Raw genomic sequence first — 24412 nt, 5'->3', positions numbered from 1 at the left:
AATATAATTCTTAATTTGAAATACATGATTTATTTTCCGTGTTGCGAGCTGATTATCTATAATCCACTCAATTAGGAAATTAACATTACTGTATTCAGGATCTTATATTTCCTGACGTCTAAATTATTCGTGTTATACTAAAAAATTTTTTGTGACTCGGTCGGTTGAAAGAATAGAATTTCAGTAACGATGAAAAAAAAAATTGTTTTCTAATGATTAACCCTTCAATGTTATATGTTATATGTTTTACTATACCTGTGACGTTGTTATTAGTGCAACATTCAATCCAACTTTGATTGTTTATAACTTTTACAAAATTATAAACATATTATAATAAATTTTTTTCAACCGAAATGACAAATATTAAGAAATACAATGGTATCAAACGTCTTAATTAGTAAAAAAAGTTATAAGTAATAAAGTAAACAGAAGTTTCAAAAGAGCATTTTTTTTTTTTTAAAAAGTCTGATACGCCATACCAAAAGTAGCATTAAAGGGTTAAGCTTTTTTAGCACTTTTTACATGATTGTCAGCTCTATAAACGTAACTACAACTCTACTGATATCACACGGATGATATCGTCCTATCATAAGTTACATTACAGTAACAAATAAAATTGTTTGTACAATATAAAATCAGCAGCATCAGTAAATCGTTTCTTGCTTCAGTTTTCATGTTTTTCTTTATCTTACGAAACTTTATAACTTAATATACTCCGGCTTTCCTTCGCTGTTCCAAATCGTCTTCATTTTTCGAAACGAAAATACTGCATATAATGCTGTAAAGATTCATTTAGTAAATTGGATTTGTTCAGAATTTTAACATTTTATTCATATTTTCAAATTTTCTTTATCTTTAAGTAGAATTCTTGTACTCACAAGTAACTTCCCATTCCGATTGTGAAAGAGTGCCAATTTTACGATGATTCGCCGGCAGATTCTGCATATATTCAATAGCATGATGATAGTCTCGCTCTGGATCGCCAAGTAGAGGCGCTTCATGATACGGCGGATAAGTTTCTAGTGCCTGCATATTTCCTAAAAGAGATCTACCCTCGTTTTTGAAACGCTCATAGAAATCTTCAAACCTGAATATAAAAAGATTTTTGAGATTTTAACTAAAAAAAATGTCTTGAGATATTAACATCTATTTCTGATATTCGTGGATCCAGTGTACCTTCGTTAATGTATCTTTATTTAAAATTAACATAATTTATTTTTGCTTATAATTTTTTTTTTCATTTTAAAGGTCAAAATCCGAGAAATAGGATTATATAACTTAATATTATCTAAGATTATGAAAAACATTCGTAATAAATAATTTTTCACACTGTAGTTGAAAGAAATGTCCACTAGACCTGCGAATATCGATTAGGATTAAATTAATATAATACATGCAATAGCTTTTTATAATAATTATTTGCTAAAATAACGATTAATAATAGATTTAAGTCGATGTGCTTTTTCTCTTACCTTTCAAACGCCACTAATTCAAGACCGTATTTCAGAGCCAACTTGCACAAAGTGGGCAGGTGCACCAGAAATTCCGGGCAATCGACCACACCGTCCAGATGAAAATTGTACTTTGCGCCGAAGAACGGCGGTTTAATTTTGTCCTCGCTTAAAAATTCAACGTTGTACACGTCGTTGCCGAACTTGTGACCGTCGCAATTTTGCCATCTAGAACTGCGTTGCCAAAAAGAAGATGAGCGTCTGCTATCTATTAGAGAGAAATATGAAAGTAGAAAAGGAAGAGAACGCACACTAAATCGTAAGCGTCTGGAATGGATCCGATGAAATAACCACCGGGCTTAAGACTCTCACTGGCGTTCCGAATCATGCATTCCGCCTGTGATAGAGATTCAAAACTGTAGTGGAAAGCGAACTGGCAGCTAACGAAGTCCAGCTGTATACTGGGATCCGTGAATTTCTCCCTCAAACGAACCTGTAACATTCCTGATTAACAAAATTCCATTGACAAGTGCGTTTCTTGCAGATGGAATTTTTGTATAGCATTTAAAAATGAAATAGGTATCCTCCACCTTTGTACAATCAGCTGTTATAAACTCTGCGCTGAAAATAGGAGCAAAACCTCTGTCCTTGGAACCTTTCTTATTCACCATGTCATTGTACCGTTGTTGACACTGTTCAAGCGACACTTGCGCTATATCCGCGCAAATCAAATGTGAAATATTTGCCTTTTTCCACTTGAGAAGGTCTCCGCCCTTACCACAGCACATGTCCAGAACTCTAAGTGAAGTGCCGAAACTTTTGCCTTGTCTTACTTTGACTACGTATTCATCTGATAAATAATATGAGGATAAACTTATTGCAAGAATAATTGACCATTCAAATAAATTAACATAAAATCACAATAACAAGACCAGTAATAAGTTTTAAGTCAAAATTCAATTTTTTCTCAAATCATTAAAAATAGCCTAAATTAAATCAAATACTTATTTTTAAACTTTCAAACTTTATAATTATATTTATAATTATAATTATATGATTAATTCTAAGATATTGGATAGCTTAATAGTAATTATCTATCAAACAAAAGATTGGGATTCGATTCCCGATTCTATTACCTCACACACGTTACAAGAAATTTTAAGCTATTATAATTCCGCTCTATTAAACAAGGGCATCTAAAATTATAAATATAAAAATCCAAAATAATTTGGCAACATAATTATGATACTTTTTAAAATTAAAAATGCAATAAGAGCTCAACAGTTTAAATTGTAATAAATACTGCTAATTAATATCAATCAATAATTAAAAAGAATTAGAATCATGTATCTGAAAGAATGCAATTAGATATTGAATCTTATTGACGTCCTTTTCTCATTATTATGTTGTGACATCATTTAGACAGCAACTAAAAATCAATACTTACTTATAAGCATGCTTTTAATCCAGTTATTAAAATTCCTCATATATACAATGCGACTTTGATTTCTCTGTGAGAGACCCTTTTCCTCGAGCGCATTGTAATGGTCGGCTACCAAAACTGTATTGTCAAGACTCCTGTTTGCATCAGTTGCATCCTTATTTTTTTCGTTACTTCCGGATGTCGTTAAATCTGAGGGAACGTTTGTACTCTGCAACAGAAAATATATTAGCACTAATTAATAATATTCATACTTCAATCTTACATTTAAGATTACCTTAAGTATAATCTCAAGACGTTTTGAGTTCTACATAATACAGAATTTTTCTAGAATTTATTAAAGTATATTTTAAGATTATTATCAGAAAGTATTCTTTGTTAAAAATAACTGTTATTTAAAAGAAAAAATAAATGGAGTAATCACTTTTCTTTGCAACAGAATAATATTTTTTTGCATATTAAAATAAAGTATTCATTTATTTTTATACAAGTTATATCATTTCCTTGAAATTCATATCTTTTCAAAATGAATTAAGTAGATTTTACAGTATCAATAACTATATTAATAGATTTTAGGATCGGTTCTGGACTTTTAAGAATACCTATGTGATCAGATTTAAGACGCCTTGAATATATGATCTAATAAACACTGCTTTTTGCAATCAAAGTAGTATATATATATATATATATATATGGTTAAAACACGTACAGCAGATGAGGCATCTTCTTCGTGCTTTGCTACTTTGGACGGCCGTTCGCGATCTGGCGACCGCTTGTGTTTCCTACTTTGAGGGTTCTCTACATTTGTATCCTTACTTGTCTCTGACTTTGCTGAAGTGGCAGAGGACGTTTCTGTCTCGCTGGAAATTACAATTCATTTTTTTAGCTTTATATTATCCAAAATATTATTCAAAATGAAACTGATTGTACATTGTATGATAAAATTAAGTGATTAATTGATATTTTCATAAAATCCTGAAGTGAAAGTTCAAGTCTATAAATAAGACTATAGTTTAAGACTATAGATATACGTTCGTGAATGACTTTATAAAATTAGAACAGGCATTTTATTTCTACAAAAAAAGTACAAAGAAGACATTGAGAGCCGATTAAACTTAATGTTGTAAGGATTCAGAAATACTTAATTCGAACGAAAGGAAAATGTACTACTGCTATATTTAGCGCTACATCGCGCTAAAGCGCGAGGACGAGAAATACCTCGTGTGCTGCTCCTTTTCCTCGTACTCCGTTTTATTCTCCGCGGCAAGTGCCGACATGTCGACGGCGCGGCGATACAAATTGCGAGTAAAAGGATGCGGGTTACAACGTGGGAAGTTGTTCAGACTATTCGAAATGCGAGGACTGCTACTGGTTCATCACTGTACATGCCACATTCAGGAACGCGAGCGAATCTCACCTCATACCGACGTTGGCTGTAAATGCCGCAAAATACGCCACGAAAAGCGTCGCAGTGACGCCAACGGAGGGATTTTTCACGCATGCGCCACAGCGCGTGCATCAGGTGACGCCCAGTGGCGTATGCATCTTGCTGAAATTTAAAGCATCGGTCAGATCCATAAAAAGAGAGATTAAAAACGCCAAAAAAATTAATGCCTCTTAGTATTTATTAAAATTTTATACGAAAATGAATACTAATCTCTATTAATGAAACAACGCAACTTATTTAATTGTTATTAAATAGCTGTAATGTCTAGTGAAAATTTTTCTCAGAATTTTTCAGATAATTTTTCAGAATTTCTCTATAATTTTATAATTTTCTCTCTTTTTTTATATGAATTGGAACATTTCTCAAGAAATCTACATCTTTTCTCAGAATTTTTCATATATATTAATTATAAAATATCGTAAGATTTTTATAATTTTTTTGTAAGTATAATTTCTGATGAAATGTTATAAAATCTAAAAAATTAAAAAATATTTTTTAAAAATTATGGGATGAGAAATTTCAGAATGTTTTAGAATTCACTTGTATGAAAAATTCTGAGAGAAGATGTAAATTTTCCGAATATTTCTGAGTATTTCTGAAAAATGTTTCAATTCGTATAAAAATTATGAGAAAAATTTTCATCAGGTTAAAGTTATTTTCACAATATTTTAAATTAAATGAGTGAATTTCGTGTTCAAAATAAATGTAAATAAAATTAATAATTATATACAAGTTAATAACTAAAAGTTAAGTGAAATTTTATTTAAAATAAGACAAGTTTATAAAATATGACGAAACATCGATTTTACATTGTAAAATTTATATTTATATTTTTTCTTTTTTATAAAATCAATAATCTTTATAAAATACATGTATATTCTGTGTTAAATAACGTTATTTCTTACAGTTTATCGTTTCTCTTTTTTTCTTCAATGTGAAAGGAAAAAATCTATTGTATATGCACGTATTACATCCCTGTCCATCCATCAAGCAAGAAACAAGCTGACATCTTCATTCCTCAGTATCGCCAACTCCAACTAACTGCAACCAACTTCAACAAAACGTGTTGATTTACTGGTAGTAACATGCAGGTTAAAAGTGTACGGCGATTTTATAATTTTCCCGTCGCTTTATTGTGAGTTATTTAACTGCATATAAATTAATTGAACGAGATCTTTGCTTAATTAACTCAATCAATAATGATCTGTGCGATTCTCACATTTAGAACGTGAATGAAGTATCAACCTTCCCTGAGCAGGATTATTTCACCGGTTACGCGCGTCGATTGGAACATTGGATATCTACGAATTTATCATTGAAATATAAAAAAATGGTACGATAATTATTTATAACTGTATATTAAATCCATTGATCTATTATATATTGTAAACTGATATGTAACAACGGGATTGACGGAATGCTTTGTTTACTTCAGTATAGCCACCACACACGGACAGTAGGAAAGATTAAAAAATTATCGGAAGCAATTATTGTTTGCTTACGTGTTTACGGACAACAGAGATGCATATGGAGCATTCACAGTTTCCTACTTGGACATCCTGTTCCTAGCGATGTACGAACGTAACCGGGTGCAGCCTTGATCGACAAGGTTGGTATCTACGCGATGTTTAATCACCTAACGCACACGTTCTCATCTATTATCTGATCTAGATTTGCCCTGCGTGACGTTCTTATCTGACCAGCTTATCTAAAATTCAATAAAACTCAAAGGATAAATAATATCACCGCGACGTTTAATTTGTTTCAAGTCCGTAGTAAAATTTTACTCTTTTCCAGCTTATACTGGCTGTACAAGATTCAGACGGAGTAGGATCTTTGTTTGTATACACCGTCTGCCTTGTAGAGTAGAGACTTGGATACACAATCCGTTGTTATAGAAAGTTCCACACAGGATTACAAGAACAAAATGGAAACGTTCGAGGCATATGACGAGTCTATGGTTACCGCAGCAAATTATCAGTGTGACATTGTTCAAACTGTGAACAATCATGCGCCTAAGGAAGAAATAGAAGTACGGAATAGAGAGAATCATGATACGTTAACGTTGCAACAGCAACAGACGGAGCAGATGCATCAAGTGACGCAGATTGAGGCGAATATCCAACAGAAAGCAACTATTCGATTGCCTGCTTTATTGGATGGAGAGTACTTCCAGGTGATCAGGGTGGAAGACACTAACGTTACGGTACGTTGTCAGCAGTGCATGAAATTGCTCAACGGCAATCTGAAGTCCACTGGGAATTTTCTCAGTCATGTAAAGGTAAACAAATTATTAGATACTTTGATAGAATTGTCTATGCAGATTGACAAGATGAAAAAGAGGCTTCTTGATGTAAAACTATGAAGATGAGAGGGGCCAGTGAAAGCCTAAGCACCGATTATTGGTGTTTTTTTTATTTCTTACTCTTACAAGGGATTGTTATACCTATCTAGATTCGATTCTTCTTGAAATATGTTGTTAAAAAAAATCTGAGATATATTTTTATATGGATCCAATCTCAGATTTAAGAGGTGAAACAATCTCTTAAAGTTTAATGGGGAGGTATTTTTAATACATTAAATTTTTGAAAAATATAAATACACAGTTATAGTATATAACCAAAAAACCATAAATATTTTGTCTAAAATATTTTTCTATACATCTTACCGTTTTGCTGATAATTGACTATAAGCATTATAACTTTAAAGGATTGTTTCATCCCTTAAATCTGAGATGGAGAAATATAAAAAAATACGGATTTCTTATATTTTGTGCTTAGCATATTTCAAGAACAATCAAATCAATTTCGAATGATTAATAACAGTTTCTTTGTTTAATTTTATTTATTATTTTGACGATAATTTTATTATTTATTTAATTTTATTTATTACTTCAGCCGATACTTACAATTGTACAATTAATCATTCGTCGACAATGTGATACTTCATCCACTATCTGGATCTTCGAACTTCAGTACAGATTTTTTATATAGTTTGGACTGTACAAAAATTTAAAGAAATTCTTAAAATAAGTCTTTACTATCACAGAAATTAATCATACTTTACTTATTTTTTATAAATTTAAATTTGTCTGTTAGAATTTACGATAAAAAAATAAAATTCAACATTGCCGGCAGTGAATTAATTATAACGTCAGTAACTATACTTAAAGTCTCTCTCAGGTTGAGCTTTCTTTTAGCATTATAGATTACAATTTGTTTTTAGATAGAGAAATCTATTTTCGTAACAGCCTTACTTTTGCAGCGATTGCATCCCTCTTTGATGTCCAAAATAAGGTGCAAATCTAGTCAGAGGAAACCCGCGATATATGTCAACTCAACGTTACCTGATAAATGCTCCGAAATAGTGCCGGGAAAACGTGCAGCGATACAAAATAAGAAGCGCTGTAAAACGGTAAGCACTTAATTTTTGCCATGTAATTCAACTCGATCTTGCCATCCTAAAAAAATTAAAAAATAATAAGTTACTATATTAGAAAAGAGGATTAGTAATTAATTATTAAAAAATTAATTTTAGGTAGAAATATATCTGAAGGTATACTTAAATATACGACAGATGAAAATTATTTATTTTAAACATATATAATATATTTATATTTCTTAAACGTTTAAATTAATTGCGCTTGGCCTTTCTCTTATCTATCTCGATTTTGCATCAAAGAGTTTTCTTCTCTTTGTTACATTGTAATTAATTTAATGTATCTACAAGCAGGAGGAATGTACAGCCGAAAAGAACGAATCTTACGAACAACATGCGGATTGGAACGACACATCGTTAATCCGGGGATCTGACGAGTCGGAATCGGCGGATCCATCCCTAAGAATATCACATAATAATTCATTTATAATGGAGGACGAGTACGATGCAATCGGTCGCAACGTTGCCGCCAAGCTCAGGAATATGAGACTGGACCAAAGAATAATAGCTGAGAAATTGTTGAACGACATTTTATTTGAGGCTCAGCTCGGTAATCTTCACAGAGATTCGAGTATTCACGTGTGAGAATAAAATGTACAACGACCTGGGAGTCGATATTATATATCTTCTAGTAAATATCGCGAAAGAATTCGATTTGGCGAAAAGCGACGTGATATGTGATTAATACAGTTATCTGATTAATTATATAACGCGCATGTTGGTATGTATGTGTGCGTAAAGATTGCGCGCTTGTGAATGAATGGACTTTCGTTAATATTAGCGATTATAGCCTTATTGAAAGACGAATACTTTATACTTTTGTGATATATCTTGTAATCTTCTACGTGATCGTCCCGAGATCATTATATTTGGATTTTCAGACGAAAACGAAAAGTCTAATTATTCCGATAAATTTGTATCAGATTAGGATTAAGCCTCCTTCTTGGGTAGCAATACAGCCTGGATGTTCGACAAAACACCACTTTAGGCAATTACTTCAGACAACAGCTTATTCAACTCCTCGTCATTACGGATGGCGAGTTGCAAGTGACGCAGGATCCTAGTCTTGTTGTCATGAGCGGCGTAGCCAGCCAACTTCAAAACTTCAGCGGCCAGACATTCCATGACTCCAGGTAAACCGGTGCATTAGTTCAACGCAATTTCCTTCTCTCAGATCAATACGACTCACGGGGAACTGCAATCCCTATTAAAACAGGATTTTGCCTTTTCCTTGACTTCCCCACTCATAATGATTTCAGAGCGATATACATACAAGCGTACATTGAACGCTCTTTTATATATATATATATATATATACATCACAGTCAAAGCGTAAAATTTAATAAATGTATATACCTATATGCATTTATATTATATAAATGTAAGATTTTAGCAAAAATATGAAAGTTTAAAAATATCTGCTGGTATGCACACTACATGCTAAGATTACGTGTGTATGAATATTTTTACTGACAAAAGTATTCAATTCAAATTGATGCATTTTTTATTCTACATACTTTTACTAAATTATGTGTGAAAATATATGCATTTATTTAGTAAAGGTAAATTTCATTGCTTGTAAATACATTTATTTATCAAATTAGTATTCCAGTAAATGAAAATGATTTAAAATGGATTCAAATTTTCAGAAATACAGATTCATTAATGTTAAGCTCGATTGCACCAACGTTACTTTGATTTTAAGCAAAGCTTAAAACTCTCTTTGTCTCTGTCTCTTTTTCTTTAAAAAGGCAGAGAGAATGAATAATACATTTACTAATTGAAGAAGTGATATAGCGGGTAAAGTAGAAGATTCATAATCCAGAGGTGCCAGGTTCGAATCCCATTAAGGTGCATTTTTTAATATTAATTTGAAGTAGTTATTTTCAGATATAATTATTATAAATATCTTAGGAATAAAATTTATAACCCTTATATAAATATGGTATTTTTTTTTTTCCGAATATTAAACTAGTGTCAGCTCGGATTCATTTCAATCCATTCATTTTCATGGATTTAAAATACGCATTAAAAAAATTTTAATCATTTACTGGGATGTATATATATAAATATATATATTGACTACATGTATACATGTGTATATTTACTAAATTAACACTTTGACTGTAATTATATATGTAAATGTACAATACTGTAAATATTTCCGCGTAATGTAAAATTGTCAAATAATGAAACATGCTGCCTAAAATATTAGATTGGTACAAAAAGTTTATCAGTTTTTTGGAAATATTTTTTAAAAATAAGATTATACATTTTTTGAAAAGCACCAAAGAATTTTCTTAGATGAGGAAAATGTAAGGTGACTACTTTAATTAATTTTTAATTAATCAAGTGTGGAATGCACTCCATACAAAACATAATAACTTAGATATCCATTTGATATTCTCGATTGGTATTAGATTTCCATGAACATCTAATAAACATTAGACATACTCTACATATGCAAATGTGCGCGACTCAAGATCTCATGAATAGGACATCTAAGCCGATGTCCACTAACATCCATGTCATATCTAGTAGATCTTTATTACAGATATCTTTTGCACATATATGTATGTATGTATGTATGTATGTATATATATATATATATATATATATATTGTTCAGATTATGGATACATTGATACTTACTTTATGGATATAATGTGGATAACATGTCAACATCCAGCAGATATCCACACGCTGGTTACTCGACAGACATAAATAATATTTTATATAGCTTAGATATCTAAATTATCCACTGATATGAACATATAAATACATGGATATCCACTGGATATCTATTATATATTTTGTTCTGTGGGTATAGTGGCGTTAAAATAATGTTATATTTTCAGACAAGAAATAAAATTATAATAAATTTTATCCAAAAACCTATAATATTAAAACAAATAAATCCTCTCGTCTCTTCTGAAAGTTAATAAATCAATTCGAACTCTCTGTACGCAATAGCGTGTCTAACAATAAGTCTATTTGGCAAGTACAGGAAATTTTTGCACCAATCTAAGGATAATTACGTCTACAAATTTTTTCTATACTAATCATATTATATATTCTATGATTAGCATAAGACAGTCAATTGTAATATATAGCAATAGCTATATATAGATTTAATAAATGATATATAATTTAATATACTTTTGTATAAAACATTTTCGAAATGTCTGAACACCGAGAGGTCTAAAGCTTTATCGAAAATCGAAAAAACATCTATAAGGTGTGAATAAAGTATAGAAAGCCGCCAATGCCTAGAAGATTTTTGTCTCTTCTGAAACTTTCAATTAATCTGTTAAATGTATATCTACAGTTTATTTACACGCCTTGTTACGGAACTAAAAAAGCGGAAGTACGATTTTCACAATCAGAAGACTTATCTGAAGGACAGTGCCTCCAACGATCGTCAGCTGCTGTAAACTCTGCGTTTCTTTGGCTTGAACATTACGTAATATACCGCGGATGAGAGGATGCAGAGCATCATGCTGCCAAGGATCACCCAGAATATGTAAATGTACCAGAATCCGTTCCAGTCGGCGTTCATATACCACGCGAATGTGAACGCCACGTTCTGCACGATCACGAACACATAGTACGGCAGCGTGCACCAGTCGGCATATTTGAATTTGATCCGATACTCGATCAGGCTGAATATATAAACCAGGCCGAGCCAGAGGTTGACGACGAGCGTGATAATGTCGTAATACTTGGAGTAGTAAAACAGGTAGGCCAACATGATAACGTAGTGCACGCATATCATTGTCACCACGGCCAACGGATAGAACTCGTAGGCCACAGCGATGGAAAAAACGCGCGCCAGGATGAAGAAGAACCACCAGAGGAAGGACAGGAACTTTCCCATTGGATCGTCCTCCTCGAGACCCTTCTTGGAATACTTTCGTTTAGGAACTTTCAAGCTCCGCTCGCTGCTATCTGCCAGTCTTTGGTCCGACTCGATAGTCGCTGCCTTTGTCGCCTCTTCCTCGGTGTAAACAGAATCTGGACGTGGTGGCGCCGGTATGTCCGGCACTGGGAGCGGTGTGACCGTCGTTATGCCGCGAAGAGGTGTCGGTGGCGGTGTCACGTGTGCGTTTTTCGGTGGTAACGGTGGAGTCATGGAGATCTGACGGTCCAGCAAAGCCGCTTGCGATTGTATCTGGTGCTCTTGCTCGTTCTCGGTCACCGTATTTTCTTCCGGCGCCGTTGATTTGACTGGAGCATTCACCGTGTCTTCTTGCTTCTTTGCAGGTAAAGGTAACGTTTGTAGTGGCACCTTTTCCTCGATATTATTAATTTCCTAATTAACATTGATTATACTTGTTATATATTCCAAGATATATTTTTTCTAAGTAATATCAAATAAACGTATAATTCGTACAATCGTATGATTGAAATTGCTTGTGTGTGAAATATTTTTATAATAATTGTTAAGTTGAATCAGATACCTGAATGCAATATTTCTTCAACCACATTGCCCATGGTAATTTCCTGCCATTTACACGCTGGCTCTCAAATCTTTGAAAAGAAGCTGTCTTTATGGCCACTATTATAATGGACATAATAATGCAGAGCACCTGTACCGTTACTGTAAAACATTGTGTCATTATTGTCTAAAGTAATAAGTTATATTACAGCATATCACATACATACATTATAAAAATATATTACTTCTTGAATATAAAGAAGAAATATTAAAAAAATAATTTTCTATTGTACTTGATTGATAACTGCGGGGCACAGAGCTCTCTCTGAAGAGAAGATGCGTCTGAAAGACTGCCTGCGGAGCGGCTTGAAACCATGCCTGCAGGAAGAAGTACAATTCGATGGCCGCAGGTACTGCAGCGATATTTAACGTCTTGAGTCTCTCGTCTCCGGATAAATTTATAGCATCCACGGATAGCACAATGAGTCCAGCAAATCTGTAAAAATGTATGAATTTTGTACACACGACCGTTTATTACTATTTAAACTCCATGTGAAGTAAATAAAATATATAAGTAAATTATAATAATTTTTAATTAAAGCAAATAATGATGGAAAATAAACAATACCTATATAATACGAAGAACACGAATCCTATGAACTGACACATTTGAAGGGCGAACCAGCCTACAATTCCTTTCGATATTTTATCATCTTCCGTCATCCACCAATCGGGCCTCGAAACTGTCAGTATAAAGTACATGAGTGCCGGTAAATAGATAATTGCAACGGTGCATATCCCCCATAGTGGGTTTTCCTCCTTAAAGTGTTGAATAGCTACCACCAAGTCCGCAGCAAAATGAATAATATATACGAAGCAATTGATTAAAGTCGGTATGAGGAATATTAAATATATCTGCTCAGTCGACTTCAGTGGGATTTTCATATAATGTGTAGATTTTCTGCGGCAAAGTGTATTTGCCACAGTATTTACAGAATATATCTCTTTTGCCATTTTCTTAGAGCTAACAAGTCTGTGTCATATTTCTATACATATCACATATGTTCTTTTAATAAATATTGATCAAGTTTTTCCGTTGTCCTACAAAAGAAAGAATACAATCAGTAAAAGAAAATAAGGCATAAGGATGTGTTATTATTTAATCTAACTTGATAAAACAATTTATGAATAATGAAAGATTTATAAACAATATATTGTTTATTACTACAACAAAGACATAATTCCAGAATTATGATGCTTGTAGAAAAAAAATAAAAACAGGGAAAAAAGAAAAAATTTTAAATCCTCTACAATCAAGTCACTGCATAAAAATTATATTATAAAATTAACATTATAAAATTTTAATGAGTTAAAACACCACTTTCTGGAAAACTTTGTTTATTACCATTGCGTAACAAATGAGCGATATGAAAAAATACAGACTAAATGAAAAAGACCGTTAATTTAACACTGTAATTTATTTAATATTAAAGAATAATGCAGTGACAGAGAAAAGAGGATATATTTAAAAAGTTTATAATTTATTCAAGTTTACCTAAAATAGACATGGATAAAAATCTTGATGTTCCCAAGTCTCTCTCAGGACCGAGCGAATCATGTCAACGATAAGATTACATTACTTCAGTCTTCAACAGGTAGCCCAGATCATGCTCCTCAATTTTTCGTCAAGTGCATTTGTATCATAGGTACCATCACTCCTTCGAAGCAGAACGAACGGAAATTCCACTCTCGGCAAGGAAAATACACAATCGCGCGGCCGTCACGAGATTATAGACATTTACGGGAGAAAAAGATGAACGGTGTTACATACACCGTACGTATCAGAACGATCGATTAGTCAGCGCGTACAAATGGGAAAGATAACTCGATAAGCTCCCATTTTGCCAGGTGGTGATAAAGCGTTCCCGGTTTCCGGATATCGATATCATGTCGCCAATATGAACAGGTTATGGCCACCTCTTTTTTTTTTTCCTTTTGTACGGACGCGCGACTGCGTTTGCGCACGTGTTGAAAACGTTCTGCGAGAACGCCACAACATTCGAGAGGCAATTTGCATTTTACATGCCTCGTTGTGACGTCACACGCATCGAGGAGAGATCAATTTCACTGTCCTAGTGAAAATTTTTTCTCAGAATTTTTCATATAATTTTTCAGAATTTCTATATAATTTTATAACTTCCTCACATTTTTTTATATGAATTGGAACATTTCTCAGGAAATCTACATCTTTTCTCAGAATTTTTCATATATGTTATAAAATATCGTAAGATTTTTATGATTTTTTTGTAAGTATAATTTTTGATGAAATATTTTAAAATCTAAAAAATTTTAAATATTTTTTTAAAATTGTGAAATGAGAAATTTCAGAATTCACTTGAAAAATTCGGAGAAAAGATGTAAATTTTTCAAATATTTCGGAGTATTTCTGAAAAATGTTCCAATTCGTATAAAAATTATAAGCAAAATTTTCACGAGGATGAGTCTAAAGGATCATTTATATTGACTTATATTGGCCATAATCTGTTTACTTATGCCGTAATCTGTAAGAATTGACCAATCATAGTCAATTATTCTCCTCTTATTCGACTGTGATTGGTTAATGCAGATTATGAAATAATTAAATTATTAATAGAATACTTAAATAATCCTTAATAAGGAAACTTATGGAAGTTCCCTTCCGATTTTGATGAGCTTTGAAATCACGGTATAATTAGACAAATTGTTGTATTGCGCACGTACGATGTCTAATTCCATCAAGCTTTGAATATGTATTCTAGACAAAAAATAAGGCGAATATATTGACTCCAAGAAAGCAGTTTTACAAAATGTTGTAAAATTCTTTCGAAACGAGTGATTTTTGCCATTGGTTCCTTATGGATTTAAGTGTATAAATCAATTATATTGAAGAATTTAAAAACAATTGCAAAGCAGTTGCTGCTTTTTCTGCTAAATATTTATTCAGCCATTATTTAATAAATACTCAATCGCTGCATTTAGGGAGTATAATAGTCGTTTGAAGAAAATCTTAATTTTTTTTCGTTTCAAAGCGAATACCATCGAACTGTAAGAGATAGAAAAAAATGTTCTGAATAAAAGTTGAATAATTAAAAATATTTCATAATAATTTTTAAAAATTTGTTTAAATAAAAACAATTATTTATAAAAAATAAAAATAAATTTTTTTTTTTAATTATAATTACCGAGTAATCTTGAAACCATTAAACTTCGGATGACCAATATTCGAACTGAAGCTGATTTTCATCTACCTCGGCCAAGCGATTTTTCAAGATTGATCGTCTTTATTCAGCACATTGTAAGTATAAAGGCAAAAGATTTACATATACTTATTATCATCAACTGCTGTACACGAAAACACATATTTATATGGCCGGTAATCATAGTCAAATCTTATATTTTAGACCGTTTTAAGTACAATTCTTAGATAGCATAAACTAATCAGAGGCCGATATTCATAATTGCTTCTTATTTTAAGATCGTTTTAAGTAATATCTTAAATTACTAATGTGCGCGACTGTCTGTGTGAGAGAGAGAGAGAGAGAGAGAGAGAGAGAGAGAGAGAGATTAGTCATGACATAAGATTACACTGAAAATAACCTTAAGTATAAGAATCGACTATGAATACTGGTCAAGAGAGCCGCATTAATTAACATCTTAAAACAAAAAAGAAGCAAAAACGAATATCGGCCTATAAGTTACTTTTCTTAACCCTTTACGCAAAATAAAACAATTTATTTCTCTTCTCATATCAGTATATTATTACGATTCATTTTATATAAAACGAAATACTACCACTTTTCTAAAAATGATATTCATTCTATGTACGTACATTTTACAAAAAAGAAAGTTTAGACCAGAAGAGAATCGAACCCGCGACGTCCACCTTATTAATCAAATGTATTGCGATGCTCTGACCAACTGAGCTAATGGTCCTCGACGATTATGTATCTTTTCGACAGTGTTTTCAGTATAAGTTTAAGCATTATTTACAAAAATAAGAGAATCGTCCTACGTGAATATTTTGCCAAAAGGAAATAGCTTGGATCATGTAGGAATCAAACGCGCTGCTTTAGCTGTAAAAAGTACCACTCCCTGACCAGCTAATGTCTTCATCGATACGATCGAACGTTTTTCATTTAGTGACATAAATAATATAAATAAAATCGTCTCTTTCTCGGCATTCCATGAGTACAGATTTATGATATTAGAAACGATTCGGAACTTTGGACAAAAAAAGAATTAGCAAATCGTATTTGGACAATTCGTTCACATCTCCCATGCGATTGATGAATTCTTTCTTTGTTCGAGATCTCGGATTTCTAGCATAAAGGCTTACCGAAGATAGACCAATATTTATGTTAATCTGTTATTAAATAAAAAAGTACATCTTTCCCACAGTGTTTTTAGCTCTTGACTACATTTCGAAAATAACGATTTAATGAGCGTTTGCTGTTGCTATTGATATATTCTAGGTTTATTGTATGGATTTAAAGGTATTCCAATCATAAGCAGCAACTGAACACTCACAGTGTTTTCTGAATATAATGTATTCTGAGTATAACTTTATACTGCCAAAATAATTTTAAAAAAGAAAATTTTTTTATATTACAAAAAACAGAAAAAAAAACACAAGACGATTTATATAAATTGAAAAATTTTATTGAAAAAAAAAAAACGAGATAATTTTATTGACAAAGTAGCACTTTATTCATATGAAAAAGTAATACAACGTTAGGGCCTGTGCTTTTAACTTCTTTGAATTATTCAAAGCGTACGCATAGGAGACAATTTGAAGGCCTTCGTCCTTTAGACTTTATGTCTGTGTATGTGTATGGTGCTCTACTTAAAACTTTTAGATAACATCTCTCTTTTATTGCATATGTACTACTTATTAAGATATCTGATTTCTTCGCAAAAATCATTGTCATCCTTTTTTATATATGCGTTCTTGTTATAGTTTTATTTTGTCACCTGTTACATAAAATAACGTACGTTACCAAGCCATTTTGTATTTTGCGTCTGGTAAAATATATCGTGTATATTCTCTGCATTTATCAGCGATTAATATCTCTTTCAAATACCGTTAACATCCAAATTCGCAACCCGATATATATATATATATATAATATATTCATATTTGAATATTTATCCGGGTTGCGGTTTTGAAGCTTCTTAATTTGAGAACTTAGTGCTACCTTAATCTTAAAGATATTAAATTTATCCTTAATCTTGCTAGTACAAGAAAAGTTGATGAATCGATTTTGAACCTCTTTAAAATCTGCAGTTTAGCTTTACAAGCCATTAAAATAAAAAAAAAACAAGAAAAAAAATGAACTCTCTCTATAAGATACAATCATTTAGAATAAAACACGATGTGGGATTCGCTATTTGCCAAAAACTACAAATCGATTATTAAATCGTAAGAGCCGTCTTATTGTGGTGGCTTACAATCCACATAATAGTTTGGCTTTCTAATTTTGTAATTTAATCAAGATTTTAGTACTATTTAAAACAAAATTTTGTGTGTGGAAGAATACAAAGATAAGTATTGAACTTTTGTTGTCTGTAGTCTGTAGTGACTGTAGTGCACATAAAAGTGCTGTTAAGAGTGTATGCGTGCTATTTTCCAAATATATGCACGTATATATATATGTATATATAATTGAGGAGACAAATGTGGGACACCCTTGGATCTTTTTTCTTTACCAAAGCTCGCCATCCTTTTCCTTAGCCGGAACTTCAATTACTCGTGGCTTGTCGATTATTCTGGCTGTACGAAGGCCTTTTTCCACGATGCCGATAATCCATGCTTGATATCCTTCTTGTTTCTCGATGTCTTTACAATACGCCGCAGCCTGCAAAACACAATTCACAGTCTAAAAAATCGTATCAACTTTATATTCAAAAATTACATCTAACTGCTATCTATCGATTAGATTCGTAGGCAAGACTTTTGTAAGATTCAATTATCTATCCAAATTAATATATAATAAATATAAGTGTATAGTTGTAGAAGAGCTAAATGACTAAATATATACGAACAATAAATAGTATTTAAAACTCTTCTATTTTTCTACCTGCCATTCTTTAGAACATCTCACTAATACAAGATATTCTACTGTATTGACAGGGAAAGCGATAAACATCCTTGATGGAAAAATTTCGCTAAAATTATTTCACGTTTTGGAACACTTTTCAGCAAAATTTCAGCATTTTAGAAAAATTTTAGTTCAATTTCAGCAATTTCGCTAAAACATTCCAAGACGTGAAATAATTTCAGCGAAATTTTTTTACTATATAAGCGAAAAAAATGAACTAATCGGAAATCATATTTTTCATTTATTATAACAAACGCCCTTAAGCGTGTTATACAGAACTTATATTAATATTTGTTCGATCGCCTGAGGCCCAGTTTTACAACTTATGTATTAACTCTTAACCAAGGTTTAACTTATTCTTCATCTCTTTCTAATGCTAGAATTGGAAAGAGATGAGAAATAAATTGAATCTCGATTAAGGGCAGCCGCACACAAAATTCCGCAACAATGACCGTAAGACGTAAACTTAAGCCAATCAAAATATTGCTTTAGGTCTACGTAATTTAACGGAAATGAAAATAACAGTCAATTAGGTGAACTCACAATTAGGTGAATTTCAACCGGTTGAAAAACTCGCCTTATGGATAAATTTACTATTATTTCTATTTCCGTTAGAATATATAGATCTAAAGCAGTATCTTGATTGGCTCATCGGCTTAGTTCACATCTTATCTTAAGATTACTGTTAAAAATTTTGTGTGCGGCAGCCCTATGCATTAACCGTGAGTTGTGAAATTGAGCCTAAATGTATCTAATGACGCTACGCTTATAAATTTAACAGTTATATGATATATTTAACAGTAATATGATTTAATGAATAAGTTAATAACCTGTTCTCGAGGAAGGCAAATGAGCAGACCGCCACTAGTTTCAGCAGAGTGACCCTGCAATAGCTGGAACATGTTTCCACACGCCTTTGCTACTGCAGCCATTTTCGAAATAACAGGCAGATTATGGATAACAAAGGAAACTTCATTCTTTTGATGTTTTGCCAGATTTTGAGCATGTCCTAGAAGACCGAAACCGGTGACATCTGTGGCTCCATGTGCATTATACTTATGCATCAATCTAGCAGCTGGAAAATCAAACGGTCATGATTAATTTTAATTAATTTAACGAAGGATTCTATTAACCAAGTTTGATGAAACATTTTTTAACAAATTAAAAATTTGATTCTTTTTTAACATAAATATTCATTAAATATTTTCATTAGATAAATAACATTTATATTCACAATTAATTTCATATTAGAGTAGATGGTACATAGCTCTGTGTAAAAACAATCGATTCCGATTCTCATTCTATGCATGGTTTAGAAAAAATTGAAGGGTTGGAAATACGTGAGTAAAGTACGAGATAAATTGTAATTCATTTCAGAAACAATAAATTATTTAATTAGTTACTCATATATTCTAACGAAATTTTAGTACTAAAGTCTTAAGTTTTAAAAGTTGAAATAAACGCCGTTTTTTCTCGACACTATCAGTGAGGAAAATCTTAATTCCAAATTGGTTGAAGAATTTGTTATTAAAATTAAGTTTGAAATAGCCTGTGTAATTTATATTAGCATTAATCACGTGGCATGTGTACCTGTTCTGTTCAACCTGGCCATACTGTCCATTGCACGTTGATAGCCTTTTCGAACATCCTCCTCGCTCACCACAAGTTTGATTCTGTTCCAACGGTCGGGCTGATCAAGCCATTGATGCGCGTTGACGGCAACTTGTGTGCCAAGAGGTTTTGTTAGGACCAATACATCCCCAACTACAGCGTTATCTGGCCTGAACAATCATTGACTAGTATTCATAGTTAGCTTTTGTACTTATTCAAGACCGTTTTAAATAGTCATAGTTATCATAAATCAATCACAAAATCACACATATATTAGCATTTTAAGACATTACTTAAGATGGCCTTGAAACAAGAATGGAATATAAATTCCCATAAGATTCTCATAAAGATTCTCATAAAGATTAATGCTAAATCCCACAATACCAATACTTGATACTGGTCACAATTAAATTATTACGTACACGATATATTCATTTGGTTGACAAACAGTAGTAGCAACTCCACCGATGGTGCACCATGGATTTACCACTGTCTGGCCACCCGTTACCGTGGTACCTGCATCTAGAGCAGAATCCTTAAATCCTCTCATTATCAGCGGTACGACGACGTCGCGCTCTTTCTCCGTCATCTTTGTGCTGACACCCAGTAGCATCAACATGTTGTCGCAGTCCGTGACACCCATCGCATATAGATCGCTGAGAACATTGGTGCACGCGATTTTACCTGGAAGACACCTCCAATAGCAATAAAGACGGAATCGACATATTACATTTATATTAAATTTTTTCTGCATTTTTATACGAATTAAGATACTTTTAAAAAATACTGAGAAAGCTCATATCTTTTCGTAGAATTTTTTATATATGTAAATTCTGAAATATTTAAGATTTTTAATGTTATAATTTATAAAAAAAAATTCTTTAAATCTACTTTTATAAATTTTATAAGATCTCATAAAAAAGAAATTCTAGAAAAATCTTAGAAATGTTTCAGAATTTACACATGTATGAAGGCTTTCTCGGCATTCCTGAAAAGTTCTAATTTGTACAAAATCTGAAAAATAATAAAATTATTAAAAAATGCTGAAATTTACATAAGAATTATAAAAAATTATATAAAAACATTTTCACCAGGAACATCTGAATTTATATGTTTAATAAGACTTGATCTCACAACATTTCATGTGTTGTTATCATCTCAATGTCTTCTTTCTTCCATCCAGCATAAAGTCGTCATATTGATTTACATAACATGTTCAATGGTTAAAAGTTTTATGTTGACTATGCTTATGCATTTGGGGTGTGCTGTAATCCTTACCCATCATATAAGGATCGTCGACTAGTGGGTAAAAGAAGTCCGTAGTCTGCACTAGGCTAAGCCCACCATGTCGCACTGGCGTCACAGAGGCATCCATGCCAATACCTGAAAAATATAATGCTTTATTGTACTATTGCAAAATAACACAATTGTTCACTAATCATTTAATTTAAATATTTTTAATCTTATCTTCGTTTTACAAAGATACCGTTACATGTCATGTTTTTATTAAACATTTTAGAATGTAAATATTCCACATAAAAACAATAAGAATTCAAAATGTAAGACAACATGGCAAAAAGATTAAACATTTTTCTAAAATGTAATTATAAACATTATGCCTTTTATTAAACGCTTATTAAAGATTTAAATGCTATACACAAAAAGGCATTAAAATTTCAAAGAATAAATGATTGAAAAATTAAAAGAAAAAATGATATAAATTAAAAAAGCTCATTTTCTTAAAAAGTGTTTAAAAAATGTTTGTAGAAATTAGCCTCAAAAATCGTAACTAAATAATGCATAATGTTTTAAATGTACTTTACTTCTTTAAATGCTTTAATAAAATTCGAAATAATATGTGTTATTGCAAATTCGCTCGACAAAATAATAAACACATTGTAGTTGAGAACATCTGCGTACATCTGCGCATCCGGTGCTACGAGCAGCCACGAGAAATTGGGCGGGAGACGACATGGTCGCCATGTCCGATGTTACAGGGCTGCCTGCGACGCTTTCAGGCCCCACATAATAAATTCAGAAAAAATCTCCAAGAACTCGAATTGACTTTTCATTTCGTACTACAAATTTTCGGAGATACACGTGGATGAAATTCGGTCACATTGCTCCCGAAAGTCCAAGAAGGAAAAATTCTTCCCAAATATATGCTGATTCTTTTGGTTATACTCCGATATTCACTATCAGGCATGACGTAAGCAGAATTTTAGCACTAACATTGAATATCGGAACGGAACCTTTCTACGCAAAAATTCGAATTGAGAAAAACAGCGAAGGAGAGGGAGAGACAGAGAGAAAATATACATGATAAAAAGTGATGAAAGATGTCGGCTTGCAAGCGCGTCGCAACAGAGGGGTCAGCTCGTGGCCGATTCATTCGTCCGTTCGTTCGCACACTTACCGATGCGGGGAATCGCCATGTGCATAAAGTGGGCATGCTCATGGTCCTGTGCAGACGCGTCGTCGGCCTGAAGTCCCTCGAGGAGCTTACCAAGAACCTCCTGAGGGACCTTACACCCTCATCCTTTCAGGTCGGCGAATCGCGTCAAGCGGAAGGACGAATCGAGATCATGCGCCACCGGATCAAATGGCCTGCGCAGCGCTAAGGCATTCGGATTCCCCTCAAGCTCAAGCTGCGCCACGGTCAGGGCGTCCTGTGTCACCGGGGTGCCCTGCAGCTCCGCCATCTTGCCGAACGGAATCGTTTACAAGGCGGAGATCAGGAGAGGACAAGTCGGTTTTTACGCCTTTGCGATCCGCGTCGAAATCGTTGCGAATAAGATGAGGAAAAGACCCACGATTCCTCGTAATCCCTCGTACTTTTTTCTCACGCGCGCGCGCAACTTGTCGCACACCGGTGTGTTCTCACCGCCTCGTCTTACGCTCCGGCACGATATCGATGAAACGCAAACGCCGCCGAAGGACAGCCACTGGATCTCCCGTGGCCCGCGCGCGAACTCACAGCAAATGGGAATTGTACTATTCCACACCGGCGTCGACTACACGGGACCGTACTCGCAGACAAAATGGACGCGATAACGCCGGCACGGCGATACCGAGGGCGCGAGCGAGCCCCCACAGTGCCACCGCCACGGTATCGGCCGCGCCCGCTGATTGGCCAATTTCGAATTCGCGCATGCGCCTGCTCCGCCGTCTCGCAGGGACGTAGCGTGCCGAGTGAAGTATGTTACCAATGCTCATCACTTTCAAGCGCTGCGCGCTTTACAGTTGTCAGTCTCGCCGGACTACACACTTGACTCCGGCCGAGTTCGCCTTCCGGCCGAAATATTTATATCGTAATAATAAAGTTAACTCAAATTTAACCTTTATGGCAAATATAGCAGTGCGTAGTTATATTGTGTTGAACTTATCGATTATGACGTATGTTAACAGTTACATAAACTGAATTTAATCCTAATTCTCTCTTATTTTGTTATATTAATAGATAATTTATTCATCGGTACATTTTTAAGATTTGGCTATATCTTTAGGTCATGTTTGATTATATTACACCATATTTATAGTTGTATGACAAAGAGTCAAAAAAATATAAAGCAGTAAGAATCGACCAATCAAAGTAGAGAACTACTTTTACGTTCTCTACTATGATTGGCTGATTCACTGCTGCTTAAGTCTTATTGCCTTATTTTTTAATCCGGATCTATAATTTTTAACGTATATCCACACAAGTGTTGCATAGCCGCATAAACGTATATGCATAAAAAAATTATCCTATCACATTTCTCCTATAAAGACACGTAAAATGTGAATGGATAATTTTCTTTATGCATACGTTTATGCAGCTATGCAAGTTTGTGTCGATATACCCTTTAAGCCTTAAGCCATAAGAAATAAACAAATCGCAATCGATTATTCTTCTTACATTCGACTGTAATTGGTCAATTTCTTACAGCTGAAGGCCTAAGATATCTATTGTAGATCTGGACTTAATGCATTTCTAGATTCTCACTACAAATGCTCTGAAACATTTGATTGATCAAGCAAAAGAAAGAATTTTACGAATTGACTAATCAAAGAATGTGTGTTTTAAAGCATTTATAGCATTGCGTTGATATAGTAAGACGAGAAATAATAAAATAACGAAAATGCAATATATAATAACGTACAGCTTTATTTTAGTTTTTTTTTAATTTCGTAATTCTGAAAACTGTAAAATATGCGGTAAACTAAACCATCCGATAAATCATATAAAAGTGTAAAATAATTCCTGAAACGATAGTATATTTGTCGGAAATTGCTATGATGACGCTACGGTAGTTTTTTAACTGCTGAGAAAAATACTATCAGGAATTATTTTTCTTCTATATGTCTCAGTTTTCTATATATTTTCAGGTTTCGAGATTACAAAATTATATATATTATTAAAGAAAAAAATAAAACTAAACGTAACAATTAATTTATTACATTATTTCTT

General features: G+C 33.0%; 3 protein-coding genes across 8 annotated transcripts; 1 reads left to right on the top strand and 2 right to left on the bottom strand.

Moving 5' to 3' along the window:
- Positions 1 to 469: 469 nt before the first annotated feature.
- Positions 470 to 4399, bottom strand: LOC108754531 (mRNA cap guanine-N7 methyltransferase). 2 transcript variants are annotated; one of them, XM_018496926.1, is made up of 8 exons: positions 4111 to 4399; positions 3602 to 3752; positions 2899 to 3103; positions 2042 to 2301; positions 1763 to 1944; positions 1473 to 1685; positions 879 to 1087; positions 470 to 778 (listed from the first exon to the last, which is right to left on the bottom strand). In XM_018496926.1, exons 1-8 carry the CDS (start codon positions 4167 to 4169, stop codon positions 699 to 701), a joined length of 1359 nt encoding a protein of 452 aa, XP_018352428.1. In that variant the 5' UTR covers positions 4170 to 4399; the 3' UTR covers positions 470 to 698. The 2 variants fall into 2 exon arrangements, with proteins under 2 accessions (XP_018352428.1, XP_018352436.1); XM_018496934.1 differs by having other exon boundaries at positions 4310 to 4399.
- A 914-nt stretch (positions 4400 to 5313) lies between these two features.
- LOC108754544 lies at positions 5314 to 9049 on the top strand. 3 transcript variants are annotated; one of them, XM_018496955.1, is made up of 6 exons: positions 5314 to 5474; positions 5565 to 5672; positions 5780 to 5948; positions 6137 to 6620; positions 7604 to 7753; positions 8069 to 9049. In XM_018496955.1, the coding sequence occupies exons 4-6, from the start codon at positions 6267 to 6269 to the stop codon at positions 8360 to 8362; spliced, it is 798 nt and encodes a 265-aa protein (XP_018352457.1). In that variant the 5' UTR covers positions 5314 to 5474; positions 5565 to 5672; positions 5780 to 5948; positions 6137 to 6266; the 3' UTR covers positions 8363 to 9049. The 3 variants fall into 3 exon arrangements, with proteins under 3 accessions (XP_018352457.1, XP_018352466.1, XP_018352449.1); XM_018496964.1 differs by having other exon boundaries at positions 5775 to 5948; positions 8072 to 9049; XM_018496947.1 differs by having other exon boundaries at positions 5775 to 5948.
- Positions 9050 to 10955: 1906 nt separating this feature from the next.
- LOC108754714 (selenide, water dikinase) lies at positions 10956 to 23014 on the bottom strand. Of its 3 annotated transcripts, none has more exons than XM_018497247.1 (7): positions 22379 to 23014; positions 21241 to 21345; positions 20385 to 20646; positions 19942 to 20132; positions 19182 to 19426; positions 17960 to 18108; positions 10956 to 11438 (listed from the first exon to the last, which is right to left on the bottom strand). In XM_018497247.1, the coding sequence occupies exons 1-7, from the start codon at positions 22662 to 22664 to the stop codon at positions 11198 to 11200; spliced, it is 1479 nt and encodes a 492-aa protein (XP_018352749.1). In that variant the 5' UTR covers positions 22665 to 23014; the 3' UTR covers positions 10956 to 11197. The 3 variants fall into 3 exon arrangements, with proteins under 3 accessions (XP_018352749.1, XP_018352731.1, XP_018352740.1); XM_018497238.1 differs by lacking the exon at positions 10956 to 11438 and adding an exon at positions 16959 to 17224 and having other exon boundaries at positions 22379 to 22664; XM_018497229.1 differs by lacking the exons at positions 17960 to 18108; positions 19182 to 19426; positions 19942 to 20132; ... (1 more) ...; positions 21241 to 21345; positions 22379 to 23014 and adding exons at positions 12237 to 12376; positions 12508 to 12710; positions 12843 to 13315; positions 13770 to 14318 and having other exon boundaries at positions 10956 to 12088.
- Between the last annotated feature and the right edge of the window lie 1398 nt (positions 23015 to 24412).

The sequence above is a fragment of the Trachymyrmex septentrionalis genome, unplaced genomic scaffold, assembly GCF_001594115.1.
Source record: "Trachymyrmex septentrionalis isolate Tsep2-gDNA-1 unplaced genomic scaffold, Tsep1.0 scaffold119, whole genome shotgun sequence".
Lineage (NCBI taxonomy): Eukaryota > Metazoa > Arthropoda > Insecta > Hymenoptera > Formicidae > Trachymyrmex > Trachymyrmex septentrionalis.
This window is presented reverse-complemented; position numbering and strand designations above follow the sequence as displayed.

Coding starts and splice junctions, on each gene's coding strand:
- LOC108754714 (XM_018497229.1), bottom strand. CDS start 13,228: ATGGCAAAAGAGATATATTCTGTAAATACTGTGGCAAATACACTTTGC. Junction 12,711..12,842: donor GTGTTCTTCGTATTATATAG/GTATTGTTTATT, acceptor ACATTTTTACAG/ATTTGCTGGACTCATTGTGC. Junction 12,089..12,236: donor TGAAGAAATATTGCATTCAG/GTATCTGATTCA, acceptor AATGTTAATTAG/GAAATTAATAATATCGAGGA.
- LOC108754544 (XM_018496955.1), top strand. CDS start 6,267: ATGGAAACGTTCGAGGCATATGACGAGTCTATGGTTACCGCAGCAAAT. Junction 6,621..7,603: donor ATTTTCTCAGTCATGTAAAG/GTAAACAAATTA, acceptor TTACTTTTGCAG/CGATTGCATCCCTCTTTGAT. Junction 7,754..8,068: donor ATAAGAAGCGCTGTAAAACG/GTAAGCACTTAA, acceptor TGTATCTACAAG/CAGGAGGAATGTACAGCCGA.
- LOC108754531 (XM_018496926.1), bottom strand. CDS start 4,169: ATGTCGGCACTTGCCGCGGAGAATAAAACGGAGTACGAGGAAAAGGAG. Junction 1,686..1,762: donor CCAGACGCTTACGATTTAGT/GTGCGTTCTCTT, acceptor TTGGCAACGCAG/TTCTAGATGGCAAAATTGCG. Junction 1,088..1,472: donor GAATTAGTGGCGTTTGAAAG/GTAAGAGAAAAA, acceptor TTTTATATTCAG/GTTTGAAGATTTCTATGAGC.